Source organism: Anneissia japonica, unplaced genomic scaffold (assembly GCF_011630105.1).
Source record: "Anneissia japonica isolate Jap-2015-1 unplaced genomic scaffold, ASM1163010v1 scaffold11779_len1430905_cov172, whole genome shotgun sequence".
NCBI lineage: Eukaryota > Metazoa > Echinodermata > Crinoidea > Comatulida > Comatulidae > Anneissia > Anneissia japonica.
Window position 1 is genome coordinate 719,665 of NW_022740041.1, and position 14,852 is coordinate 734,516.

Genomic DNA, 14,852 nt, shown 5'->3' on the forward strand with positions numbered 1-14,852 from the left:
ATATAAATTTTTTTCTTGTTTAAAGTTAATTATTTGAAAGATAACTGCTACTATTTCTATTGTATATGAAAAATATTGAATGGAATAAAGCATTCCCTATGGTATGCAATATTATTTTTAGCCAGCAAAGAACTTCAATAGTATTCCATTTCTTTCAGTCTCTCAAGATTATATGAAGAGTTTGTCTGAGGCCATTAACATGAGTGTGGATGATTTCACAGAACAAACAATGAATGCTATGACACAGCAGGAAATGAAACATTTTCAATACGATGTAAGATCTCTTCCAAAATATTAAAGACTTATCTCTTAAACTTTAATTACAATTGAAAATGTCTGAAGCAAAAAAAATCACGCTCAAGTAGTTAAAAATCATCTCATTTCTCTTTATTTTGTGACCCCCCTCACCTAATCATTGAGGCCCCTCACTCCACACCCCCTCCACCCCTCCCTCATTTCAAGACTGCTAGATCTGCCACTGTTCAGGAGATGGACTTGGTGATCATATTCGTGTGTTCTCAATTGGGTAAACAAACATGCATAGTGCAACAATGCTGTCATTTTTATTGATTCTTTCAGGTAAAAGATTGTGGCTTGGATAGGGTATTTTATTGGAAGAAAGTGATGGCTTCGGGAGATATAAAAGTAAGATATGCTTTTCTTTTTGGTTATTGATAAACATGTTATGTTCTATCCACAATGTTGTGTTTCCGCTGACAAATTTCTTTTATTTATCCCACATCAAAAAAATGGTTATACCATGCACAGAGCCTTAATCATGGAATATACATTGTATAGCATGTAAAGTGTAATAGCTTAGTGGTTAAGATGCTTGCCTTCTAATCCCAGGGTCCTGGGATCAATTCCTCTAAAAACAGGACTTTTTCTCACAACTAAATACAACTCCACTCCCCTAGGCCTCAATAAGAGACTTGACTTATAAAGCATCGTTGAGTCCTGTTAGTGGTGAGTGGTACTTGCTGTTGGATGTAAAGGAAAAATAAATAAGGAATATAATGTTCTAAATAAGATCATGATACATTTTTGAGAAAGTCATTATCCCCATCCCATATCATATCATTCATTATTTTATATGTGTATATAATGCAATGGAATTTATTATATGTAATACGATGTATCAAATGTCTTCATTTTTAAAGTTCCAACTTGGTTCGGTGACCCTCACGGCTGTTGATGATACTAATGCAACTACACACGAGCTGTATAAGTTTGCGATTGACCAAATAAAAACCCTGAAAGGAAACATACGAAGGCTGGATAAAGAAAATAGTCGTTTATCCAAAGAAAGAAAACAAGCATTGCAACAACTGGAACAATGTACTACAGCTAAGGAAGACCTTGAAAATGACTTGTATTCAAAAGTAGGTTTGGAATTTACTAATTGTTGTACTATTGGTATTCTGGATTAACCAAAAAGAAGTTCTAAAGACCACTGAGACTTATTACATAGCCCCCACACTTCTTTTTTTATAATGAGTATACAATTACGAAAAATATTAATAATCTTAACCTATTTAATGAAAATTACTTTTTAATGTAATTTTTAACAGCAAGTTTAGCAATTGAATCAAAAGTATTTTTGTTTCGATTTCAGTTATATTTTTAAGAAATCATGGATAACAAATGCTTTTAATCAAATCAATTTTGTATATTTCTTTTTAGTTCCAAGTGATTGTGAATGATAAGAAAGCTAAAATAAGGCAGCTTCAAGAAGAACGTAAGTCACATTTATCAAGTCATCACCATCATCCTTATCAACATCACCATTATACTTAATTACATCCTAGTTTTTTAATACTCTAACACATCCAGTTTTACATCAGTGTATCCATTTTATGTTTGTAATTTTGCGGGTAATAGCCCTTGATGGCTTTTTGAGTGTCAATAATTTAAATTGAATTGATAATGATTTTTTTTTTTTAGTTAAAAATGTTGATGGAGGAAGGAAAAGAGAGCAAGATGAAAGTAATCAAAGCACAATGAGAAATGATAGTAGCGATGAACCGGAGGATGATGACCAAGAAGAAATGGACACAGATGATGAACTCACAGTAAGATATGTACAGTACATATAATAATAAAACTAATAAATGATGAATAATCATCATCATCATCGTAGTCATGACGATCATGGTTACTGTGATGGTGGTCAATACATTCATCATTAAAATATCACAATTTATTAAGCCCTGTTCAGACAAAAACATGAGATACTGTATGCCTAAATATGGTCATGATGACATCACATCAAAGTCCACCTCACAGCATTTTCATTGAAATTCAGCCAGTGTCACATGATTCCAGCGTCTATTGTTACAATATCAAAGCATTCACACCCATATATGTACGTATTTTTGCAATGCAGTACTTTACTTTAAAAAAAATTATTTTACACTGATTTAGAATGTGAAAGTGCAGCAGAAATCAAAGAAACAGAAAGTTGAATTGACAGGGAATGATTCCCTCCTATTGGACGATGACGAGGAAGAACCCACAGCTGCTGCTGCATCATCAAAAAGGTGGGTTGGTGTTTATGACTTTTATTAATTACCTTGTATTAAACTTCCTCAAAGATGCAATTCTCTATATAAATACACTCAATACTTCGAAGTCCCACTAGCCTGCAGTCTTCCATGTTAATTAGATTATCATAGTCATCCTTGGAGTTTGATGCACTATTTGCCCTCCATCCCAGTGACAATTACAGCATCTAAACTTAAGTGGAACGAGTTTAGAACTTCAACATTCTTCTGAAGCAAGATCAGAAGGGTTAGAAATATCATGGTTTTTCCTCCTCTAAGCATTGTAAAGGCCTATCTTGTCATGTAATTGTTTTGTTGAATAGTGTATTATGATATACAAAATGTGTTGATATGGTAAAATTTACTCCAAATTAAGTGCTGCTTTGCTTTACTTCAAATAGAATGTGCACAGCATTTACTCAACAGAGGGACTTTTTTTTTTATCATTCACAGAGTATAATTCCAAAGTGCCATAATTTAATCAGTTACTATATTTACGTTCACCTTACCTCTTCTTTATTTGTACATTGCGCTTAGAGATCTTGTTTATTAGCACCTTCTAAATCGACCTATTATTATAATCACATTCAAATGACACTTAAGAACACTCATTCAGAATAATTAGTATGTATTCCTAATTGTATCAAAGTTGTCCTCTGTTGATAGTAATTATTGTAATTTTTATTTTATTTTTCTTTCTCAAGTGTAGTTTACAAAGTTCAAAGTTCACATGCGTACCTATAATTTACAAGCCGAGGCTTACGATAGGTGTCACCATTTGCTATTTTGTACCGTAGGTTAACTCAAAGCAAGTGAAATGAATTAATGAGGCATGTCATGGCAAAATGGTTAAGTTGTTGCACAGTCCAGTATTGAGTAAATGAGCTATAAAATATGGGAGCTCAAAAATTGCCTCAAAATCCAAATTTGTTTTTCACTATAGATCAAAAGTATAATATCTTATCAAACATGTCCCAAAGTATTAGTTCTGGAAGTGGTCAACAAATTGTTTATTTAACGTTATTTTGATAGTTCATTCTATTAAACAATGTATGCACAATAACTTGGAAAGGCAATTATACTCAAAATCATATTTATCTTGACTCTAAGAGTACTGTACTTTCACTTTCCAATAACTTAGGCTTGAAATGTCCAATTTGAATGAATGACCCCTCATTTTAAAAATCACATACTCAGGTTTTTCTTTTTGCTACAACTTAGCCATTTTGCGACAACATGCCTCAAATGATTGAATGATTATCATTATGTTTTGACAATATTTACAAGAACTGTTTTGTTTATTACCGTTCATATTTATTTACAGAAGAATACGTAAAACTGCACCAAAAAAACAATCGGAATCCTCTGTAATATTACCAACAAAAACTGCAAAGCAGACACCAACTAGGTTGGTATTAGTACTGTATTTTTAAAAATTAGGCCCAAAAAATGGGGTGTGTTATCCAAACAAACTAACAGCTGGAAATCAGGGTCAGTAAGTTGTGGTTGGGAACGGTTTGGTTTCCCAAACTCAGGGTTGGGATTTTAATCCTTCGCTGTGTATTTTGCTTTCACCAGAAAGTTAAATCACTGTTTTTTTATTATTTCAAATAAAAATATCTTAATTTATAGTTGTTTTTTTAAAATTATTATTTGAAAGTGCAAATATTTATTAAAAATTATTTGTATTTAAATTGGAAGTTGCTGTATTCTCTAAAAATTATATTAAAAAAAAACACTGTTTACTATATTAATTAGTATTTTTTTATATAACAGGACTCCATCTACTTCCAAGAATGTACCACATATGAGGAGGACAGGAAGTTCAAGATCAAACCAGTCTGATCAAGATCCAGATGATTTATTTAACGAGTTGTAAATCCTAAAAATTTAAATCCTGAACCATTACTGAGCTGCTCCCACAACTCTTGAAACAGTCAGTGGTTATTGGTACATTCTTCAAGAACACTTTTGGGTATTTTTTTCTGATATATCTGCATTTTATATGTACACGTGACAGTTTACATGTATACATGTGCACTTACATAATATGGTAAGGTTTATGTTGTCAGGGATTAGCAGTCTTGTGCCATCAGTTCTGCCCATTTGAACCATCTCTTAAAAACAAAGTGCCAAAATGTCATTTAGTCATTCGATCTGCTTTCCAAAATTGTGATTGAATTGGCAAACTGCACATTGATTCTGACAGAACTCATAAACATGTTTAAAAACATGTTTACAAGTCAGATCACTGAGTAATGTCACCAATTTAAATTTTAACACCTACGTTAGCACAAGTGACATGTAGGTACCTGAGTAAGTTGACCTGCCAATTCGTACTGTCTCTACATGATTTCTATGACACGAAGTTACAAAGGTGTATAAAACATGTAACAAAATCTCATGTATCTGTCATAAATTTTTTAATTTGTAAAGAAAAAAGCTAAAACAAAAACTTTTTTTAAGTATTTTTGTTTTTCCGCCCCAATTTTTTTCAGTGAGTTAGGGGTGAGTGGAGGAGGGCAAACAAACAATTTTTCTTTTGGCCTTATGTTATTTGTGCATACATTGTTTAATAAACTACCAAAATAATGTTAAATGAACAATATGTTGAATATTAAATGAAGGATATGTTGAACATTTCCAGAACAAACTTTGATCTATAGTGGAAAAAAAAAAATTTTAGGTCATTTTTTGAGCTCCCATTATGTTATAGCTCATTTACTGGCCTGTGCAAAAACTTTACCATTTTGCCACGACATGCCTCAAATGTGACTTGTCATAGATCATAGTACAAGAAATTTCTTTTTACCAAACCTTTGCTGACTGTGTTGATGTTCATTTCACAAATGGAATGAGCATTAAAACTGTCAGCAAAGGTCAGTTCAAGTTATTTGGTTTAGTATATATAGAAATTTCTCATATATCTACAAACCATATAAATATCTATAACTATGTCATAGATACGATTTATGCAAAATGTAATTTCATAACATTTTGTTATTTAACACAGTACTCAATTTTTAAACAGTGTTGTAAGTGTTTTGTATATGTATTGGTTGATAACTTTAAAAATAAACCAGTGTATGATGGACATAAAGGAATTCGCACTCGTTTTAATATCTATATAGTACATGTTTAATGTTATCACATTTATTACAACACAACGTGAATATGTACATGCTTTGCTATTAAATTTTTATTCTAATGTATTATACAATTAACCACATTCAAGCAGTGGCGTATCCAGGATTTTGAAAGGGAATGCTGAATAGAAATATTACATCCACTGAACTTCACGCAAGGCGCAAAGCTAGGATGGAGCATGTCGATGCCTATGACTTAAATTGGCTGTCAATGTTAATGTAACTTGCTTTGCCTTTATTTCCATTGAACTCGGATTCAGGTACTGTGAGCACCTCCCCATCCCCTCCTCCTGGTTACGTGACTGCTGAAGTGAGTTTTAGAATGTTAAACATGACGAATATAGATGGTCATAGATTACAGACAAATCTTGGTAAAGGAATGCATCAATAGTGGTGGTTCCTCCTGGAGAAAGAAACATTGGCAGTCTGAACCAGGAAAATAATAGCAGTGATGTTACAAGGGCAGGGATAAATATTATGGCATGAGGGACTTGGTGTAATAAGACCTTGTTTGCATTAGAGATTTTGGCAACCTCCACCCCGTATCACAGATCCAAACATGGAAAAGGGGAAAAAAGGACGAACAACACTAAAACCGAATGATTCTAACCAAAATTTAAATTGAAAATAATTTTAATTCATCAATAGAACAATTTCTATCTAAGGTAATGGGATATCAAAAATAAGTGGGCGTGGTCGGGTTTCGTAATGGTAAACTGAATGAAGATATGTGGGAGAAAAAACCTAAGGAAAAAAAACGGTTAGGCGGAAAAATAAACTTTTATGTCGCAATCGGACATTGACAAATCCAGAATCTGGACAGTTTGGACCTTAATGTCTGTTTCAAAAATATTTGTCAGATCAGTAAAAGTGCTTCTCAGAATCTTATCAACGATTTTGGAAGAATGTTACATCATGATAAAAAGCCTGTATCATGAATATCTTTTCTATAAAGTTTTCGAATTCACAAATGCTGGAATTTTGGAATTGTGTATCGTTTAAATGGTCTGGAAATGTAATCTATTTCTTTATTGATGGAATGTTTAAATTATCATATTTCAGCACAGTCAAAAGTGGAAGAGTTTTCAAAAGGAGCCTAAGTAGGTCTATATCGAAATACGCAAATGTACGTCAAGAATTAGTCTCATTGCGCACATTGTCAATAGAACAGAAAACGCCAAAATGTGTATGAAACAGAAGTTACATTGTTAAATTAAGTGTTGTCAAATTCGTAATACTGTTACACTAGCCCTTGTTCCATATAATGTGCTACATCATTTGTTGAGACACACAGTGTTCAGTTTCAGCAAAATACTCGGTATCCTAGCTCATTTAAAAACACTGAATAAACATATTCACATTTGGTCATTCTTGCTAAATTGTGTTGAATGTATGAAACAGAAATTACATTCCTAAATTAAGTGCTGTAAAATTGATAATACTGTTACTCTTCAGTAGCCCTTGTTCCATATAGTTTGCTACTCATTTGTACACACACAGTGTTCAGGTTCAGCAAACTACTGGTAACATAGCTCATTTAAAAACACTGAATGAACATACTGTATTATTGTCACTTAGTCATTCAGTCCCAACTGTCTTAAATGAACAAAATACATCCTTAAAATTTACCACGCCATCTACAATATTGAACCCTTTTCTAATATTTTACAGCTTTAACTTAAGCGTTTTCTGTCTCTATAAATTGTGGGACGTTTATTGCACTATCCCCTATTATTTCATTAGATATACAAAGTATTCGCCAATCAGGAAAAAAAAATGCATGAGCAAGAATTTGTTCACGGTAATAAATACATTTACAGTACTGTGTCATCTTTAAAAAGGACACAGCGTAAACGAAGGATGAATTTTAAATTATCAAGCATACGACGATCAAGGCTTCAGAAGTATTGTTAAGCTATAGTCTTTTTTTTACTTTTTTTTTGTTCATTTTAAAGTTACTGGTACAATCTTATTTCATTTATTGATTATATTTCGACAGCATATTGTGAGAGTGGTCCTCCAGCCAAAGCTGATCAATTGGGACCCTCAGAACACGTATACATGCAAAAGTTTGCATGACCATCAATAGCGAAACGGCAATGCATTATACAGTCTTCCTATCTCGAGACCATGTCCACATTCATGTATGTATGCGTCTGTTCCACGTGCAATAATCAATTAAAGTCTCTGTCATGAGCGTTCACTACACATATTCATCAGATATCTACGTGTTTCTGACATGAATGCAAAAACTACATAAGTTATGAGAACCTATTAAGTTGCCCTATAAAATACGCCTACAAGTCTCAATCGTCGTTCAATAGTTTCACAAAATCTTAATTCATTGCTGTAGTTCTATCGAAGTTGACGTTCGATTCAAATTTCTACCTTAAGAAAATTTGTAGAACGCACTAATGTCGGAAGACGGTAGGCGCTTTGTTTGATGTTGATGATAATGACGATGAAAATTACGATAATGATGAGGATGATAATGCTGACCGTATTGATGGTGGTGATGATGACGACAGTGATGAGATACGACGAAATGGTGGTGGTGTTGTCGATGACGATAATGATTATGATCATATGGTGGCATCGATGATGACTGATACCGTACGAAACCAACATGTTTCACAAACAGTAGGCTTATGTGAACATTGACATGATATTCATTATATGTCTACTGTCGAGTGATTTTCTCCAATACTGTTGGTTCGTCTACTCAAAAACAAAGTTTACTGGCGTAGCTCATTTCAGTTTCGACAACATTTTGATTTCTTCATGTATGGCAGTTCCTGATTAAGGTCGACAAGTGACGTATACACTCGACTGACATTGTCATCTTCCCTTATCTGTATTTCTCTGAAAAAAAAATTATCGATCATATTAAAATTAATTGTACTCAGCCATTCATACTACGTCATGCAGGCAAATTTAATCTACTTAAGGGCATGCTAGCCATGTTCTTGACAGCACAATATACGATGTATCATTATTCTTGCTACTTGTAGGCTACATATGTTCAAGTCTGTTCATGTTTTTTTAATGGTATTTTCTAAATGTGAACGTCTTTGAAGTACCGTAAATGATCTGCCTTTACCTTGCAAGTTTCCCGAAGGCTTCAAATATGTTGTTGCCCGTCTTTGCACTCGCTTCGATAAAGAAGGCATCATTTTCCTGCAATCATGTAAATAGTAACAGTTTAGGCATAATGAGCTTCTTTTCGAGATGAGTTTCGCTGAAAAAATATTCTATTCATCAATATTACCTGCATTAATCGATTCGAAAGGTAGGAGAATAACTCGCAGCGTCATTATGCTGAATTGCACAAGACTTAAAAACTGCATAAAAGAGCTGATTTTCAGCAATTTGCACCATTTGTCAAATATCGGTCTGATTTTTTTAGACAAAACAAGTTCAAGTTGTTATTCATTCAGCAATGAATGCGAGAATTGCAATGAATTACTCAATGCTTCCAAAAAATGGGTCCAAATTATGCATTTTATGCATAAAATGAGTCCACCTTTTGAATAATGCGTCCAGATTTCTCATATTTTGCCTAAAATGGGTAAACATAAGAAAATGGGTCATGATTTCATATTTTTGCTTAAAATGAATCCACCCTGATATTGTCTCACACTGTTTAAAAATCCTGGCTACAGCATTAGTGATAAGGCATCACTGTTCTTCATTCTGTCTCGTCTCAGTATCGCAAACTAAATAGCTAAGGACACGATGGAGGTTACAGGTCAAATGGTGACAAAAAGTGTCAATCCGAAATAACATTTTTTATTTAGAATAATAGGTTTTCTATGTACATAATGTTACTGACAATCCCCTGTTTATATTATTGATAATCCTTTAATCGTATTTTAATAATATTTACGTAGGTGCTAGATTTTAGTTTTTACTAATGTCTAATTACTGCTTAATTAATAATAATAATAATAATAATAATAATAATAATAATAATAATGATAATAATAATAATAATAATAATAATAATAATAATAATAATAATAATAATAATAATAATAATAATAATGTGCCATTTATGTTTCATTAATGCCAATCTTAATTTTAATAACGCCTTTTCGTATTACATTTTCTGTAAATTTCAATTTTATTTTGTTATCTGATAAGAAAATTGAAAAAACTGCGATAACGCTTGGCTATTTAGATGCGAAGCAAGGGCTGACCATGATTACGAAGTTGGAATACATCACACTTTTATTACTAAAAAACAATTAAAATATTAATTAGGCTTAATTATTATTGAGAAAATGCAGTACCTACTGTAAGGGAAGAAGGATCAAACTGGTAGCAAGTATGGTCAGTCTAGATTTCATTATGCCTACCATTTGGAGAAGCGTCTACAACCACATTAAAAGTGTCTATCATACCAATGTATGTATGACAGTAACGTCTATCTCATCTTTTCTTATCTTAATAAAAAAATATATATATATATATATATATATATATATATATATACTGTATATATATATATATGAGTCGACTCACCTCAGCTAGTTTAATGGCTGCCTCAGTATCAACGTCTCGGTATTTGGGTGCTAAATCATCTTTATTGCCGACTATCATAAGTATTGCGTTCTCGTCAACATCCTAAGTAATTATGATAAACGCATAGTAATGAATGTTATTCAAGAATAGTCTATCTGGTACAGTTGATAATAATTCTTGAAATAGATACGTCATTAATACCAATGGCTGCAGGATTTCTTTGATATATGATGAAAGACCATTGCATCACAAATTTAATTGATGACGTTCATATTCATTGGAATGAGGATTATAGAAAACAAGAGTACTGTCTGTTAAGAACAAACAATTCGGTTAATTTCTGGACGGTCTGGATAATTGTATTCATTTAACATAGATGGTGTATGTACCACAAATTCCCTTCAGAACATAACTAAAATATGTCTGATATAACCACCGTAGATTACATCCAACAGCAAATAAAAAATTCGCCATTTATTGGTTGGAAAGCAAACAACAAACGGATACATAAATATTCTAAAAATATAGAATACAAATACAATAATACTATTATTATATATTTAATTAATACTTTAATTAATATTATTAATTACAATAATAATAATAATATTATTGTTATTATTATTATTATTATTATTAATTGATTTGATTTGATTTGACTTATTTGATATTAACTTAACAACAACTCAAAAACCGGATAACCAGAATACAAAGAACAAAATTCAGAATGCAAAGCCACCTTTGTTGATATCTGGGAATAACCTTTAAAATTCCAACACGGGATTTATTTCTAGAGGGGTTATATTATTATTATTATAAACAATTAAGTATTATGTAAAATATTTCGAACAATGTTACAGAACATTTATAATTTGGCTTTCAGCAGTTGTAAGTTTCCTAGTCTATTTAAGCATTCTAGAGTTCAACCAATTTTCAAAAAAGGATCGAGAGAAAATCCTGGAACTACCACCAAATTTCAGTTCTCGCTGTACTTAATAAAATTATTGAAAAACTTATTTTGTACCAGATTAACTGCCTTCTTAGAGAAATTTACTTATTTTAGTCCCATCAGTATGGTTTAAGTGAGCGTTATAGTACAAAGTTATCTTTGATTAATTTAGTTCATACATTATTTTCTGACATTAATACAGGGTAATTGGTATTCTAAATTATTCCATTATAGTGTTCGCGGAGAAACCTAATTTGATTGATATCTTAAATATAACCCACAATGTTTGCTCCAACAATATTTTCTCGAATCCCAGTATCACTATATTATTAGTGGTTGAACATTGTATTACTTTATCTATGAAAATAATCACATTCTTATTTTTTAATGTTCGTTTCTTTAGAGTATCAGTTGTGTCTTCAACAAATTGATCGATAATGATAAACATGTTTACAGTAGAGAACGATTTTTCATTCCGCCTAATCGGTTAGCCGTCCTTAGGGTTATTTTAAACCTATTGGGACTGTGACGTGATACCAGTGCTAAGTAATGCTCTAATAGGCATTAGTCTGAACTATGCGAGAGTGTACAGTGATACTGAAATTAAACATTTATTTTTATCCTAACAAATGCTGGAAAGACGTATACACTATATATTCTAATTCCAGCTGTTTTTTTTTTTATTAAAAAAAAAAACATAGAAAAAGGATCTTTCTTTCAAGAGAAGCTACTGAGCATTTTTCTTCTTCACTGAACACTTTTATCTAATAAATTACATTTCTGAAGGACCTGTGGCGGATCCAGGGATATTAAAAGTGGCGATTACTAAGTGTAATACCGTTTTAATTAAAAGACTGAAACTTCTCCGAAGCTTCCAGGGCCCTGGGCACAATGAATAAGGGACCACCCCAAAACCTTCTCTCACCACTCATGACCAATTTTAGACCTTAAGTCCTTGATTGCCACTCTCACCACCCCAGCAAAAAATATGGATCCGCCACTGACAGTATCAATAAACAACATGTTTATTGTTAAAATATAATTCAGGTAAAACATTGTTATCAGATATATACATTAATAGATAAAGATATCAAATGTATAGGCGCCTGGTTTCAGATATGTTATAGGCCTAATTAATATTTAATTTAGAGTGTGAATGATGTATAATGACTTTGATGTATAAAATAGAATACATGACTTCTCTTGGGCCAGCAATCTAAACATAAAATGGTTAACTTTATTTTACTTCAATTAGCTAAACTGTTCAATCTCCTTAGTGATCTAATTTGTCCTCAGATTTGGGATTAACTAACGCTAACTAAAAGACAAGGGCGCCGCAAGCGTCGTCGTGGATAGATACGTGTGCCCTCTATAAATAGCCGACTTACCCGTATATGTGCAATCCATCCTTTAACATTCATGAATGACTTTATACAAGCAATGTCATAAAGGAGTAACACGCCGTCTGCTTTACGGAAGTAAGCATGAGGTATACTGCGAAATCTAAAGAATAGGCAAAGATCAAGATATTCTGTGGTTAAAAAGTACTGAATTGTATGTAAAACGATCAAAAGTTATTATATTTATTTTCTTTCTCAAATTCTGTGATTGAAGAAACCTACGTCTGAACAGTCAGGAATGCGTAAACATCTTAACATACGCGCTATCATAATCAATGGATGTCGCACACGGCCGGATGCCCATTTTCTAATAACCTTAAATAACTTCGTTTGAGTCGAGACATATAGACTAAGAAATTAATTTTTTTTTAAATATGGTATTAAAAATAATCTGATGATATATGCGCGTGTTTATTTGTCTTCCTTGCGACTAGCCATGCGAAGTTGAAACTATGAATTAATAAGCCACAGCATCATTAACTTTTTATAACATATGAAACCTTATATAAATTTTTAAAATACGGTATTTAAAAATTCAGACAATATATACCGTACGTCGTGTGTTTACTTGTCTTAGCCGATAGCGACTAGATATGTGAAGTTGAGAATGCATTAGTAAGCCAGCTTCATTGACTTTTTGAAATATTCACCATTAATAGCACCTTATAAAATATCGTTTGCAGAGAGTTCTTTAATCCCTGAATATTAAATATTGTCTCCCTGGATGCACCAGTTAACATACGATAAGTTCAGCGTGTCTGATTGAATTCCATATCTAATAAAGACCACAAAGTAGTAAAATGCTGTATACTACTAACGTCGAATCGACAGGCCTAGTTAAATGTAGTTCACCTCTTCAGTAATGATAATTGTACGTAAATAATTAATAAATCGACATTTACACTCTAAAACTATTGCCTTTAACTTTATGTTTTATACACAAAAATAAATATTAAATTTGACAGCTCATAAAGTATAATTCATGTCCACATAATTATATAAATATAACATAATGATATATATATATACATATACATATATATATATATATATATATATATATATAACGTAATGATGTGTTTTTTGTGAAACAGTGCTCAATCCCACTGAAAAATCTATCTCTTATACACATCTAGATGTGTATAAGAGACAGATTATGCACTTGTCAATTGTAGTCCAAACTTCCATGGAAACTGCTAAGTGATACGCACGCGTAGTGCTTCCATCAAGGAACCTCATCTCCTTGGCCTAGCTCTCACGTTGCTTCTCCGATTCAGACCTACTGTAGGCTAAACCTTCAAGTAGGTTTTATCCTCCAATCATTTATTAGCGAGGCATTTTCCCAGGACTACGGCGGTGTGGCGGGGACTTAGCCGGGGATGTACATTAAAACGATGCTCCGCATTGCTAGGAGGTGGCCGGGACTCTCACATGCATGTAACCATTTTGGAAATTACATCCCCTGCTAAGTCCCCGCAAGGCCCAAAATGAGGATAAAAATAGGCCAGCAAAAACTTGCCAACTTTCAATCCTCCGTGTTTTTACAAATACTCAAGTTTATGAAGTCATTAACACATTGTACCCTTACAAATCTACAACAACTTTGCTACTATTAGATAGTAAAGAGGCCCACATTTGGCAAAGAGTAGAAAGAGGAGTCGCATGTGGATTATATATTATTGCCTATTAATATTTTACAAAAAATTTGTTTTACGATTGGCAAATTTTCCTCGGGTACAACGTACATAAATGTAGTTTCCGGTACGATCTGTCTCAGTGGAAACCATGCCTCAGATTGCAGTGTAAAATACGGTGGATGCTGAAGCATGGAAAATCTACTATAGGTTGCCAAAAAACCTGTGCCAATTCTTGTTCGTCAATATTCTCAAAAATTGTGGAATGCCAACTTGAAATTTTGTAGGCTGCATTATATGCCAGACAATATTACTATCATTAATTATTACAACGCTTACATTTCAATAATTCACATTTATCTGAATTGTTTACAATCCAGGCCATGTCAAAATTGTCCAGAAGTAAAGATACTGTAGCACATAGAAGAACTTTACTATTTTTTTTTATTTCGCTTTATCAAAGGATTTCATCCATGCTTTATCATTCATTGAAACTGATGCATGAATAACTTTCATTATTTACTAGGAATAATGTGCATTGTTTATTATGTTCCACTTGAAGGGCTTTAGCAACTTGTCAACGCAGATTGAAGTCAAGGTTCAATATGTTCAAACAAGAATGTAAAATGACAGCGCAAAAAAAAGCTTCTACATAT

General features: G+C 32.6%; 2 protein-coding genes across 4 annotated transcripts in view; one reads left to right on the forward strand and one right to left on the reverse strand.

Annotated features, from left to right (window-relative positions):
• Positions 1-4,968, forward strand: part of LOC117118147 (DNA repair protein XRCC4-like) — an 8,876-nt gene extending 3,908 nt beyond the window's left edge. For all 3 annotated transcript variants that reach the window (XM_033262658.1, XM_033262659.1, XM_033262660.1), the window contains 8 exons: positions 159-274; positions 580-645; positions 1,161-1,382; positions 1,684-1,738; positions 1,945-2,072; positions 2,425-2,540; positions 3,868-3,951; positions 4,320-4,968. In XM_033262658.1, the coding sequence (XP_033118549.1) occupies positions 159-274; positions 580-645; positions 1,161-1,382; positions 1,684-1,738; positions 1,945-2,072; positions 2,425-2,540; positions 3,868-3,951; positions 4,320-4,422 (890 nt within the window). In that variant the 3' untranslated portion in view covers positions 4,423-4,968. The remainder of the gene's footprint in view (positions 1-158; positions 275-579; positions 646-1,160; positions 1,383-1,683; positions 1,739-1,944; positions 2,073-2,424; positions 2,541-3,867; positions 3,952-4,319) is intronic.
• A 689-nt stretch (positions 4,969-5,657) lies between these two features.
• LOC117118166 overlaps positions 5,658-14,852 on the reverse strand; it is a 30,626-nt gene continuing 21,431 nt past the window's right edge. The window contains exons 9-12 of the mRNA XM_033262680.1: positions 12,551-12,715; positions 10,214-10,315; positions 8,790-8,866; positions 5,658-8,551 (exon numbers count right to left, since the gene is read on the reverse strand). Coding sequence (XP_033118571.1) covers positions 8,443-8,551; positions 8,790-8,866; positions 10,214-10,315; positions 12,551-12,715 — 453 coding nt within the window. The 3' untranslated portion in view covers positions 5,658-8,442. The remainder of the gene's footprint in view (positions 8,552-8,789; positions 8,867-10,213; positions 10,316-12,550; positions 12,716-14,852) is intronic.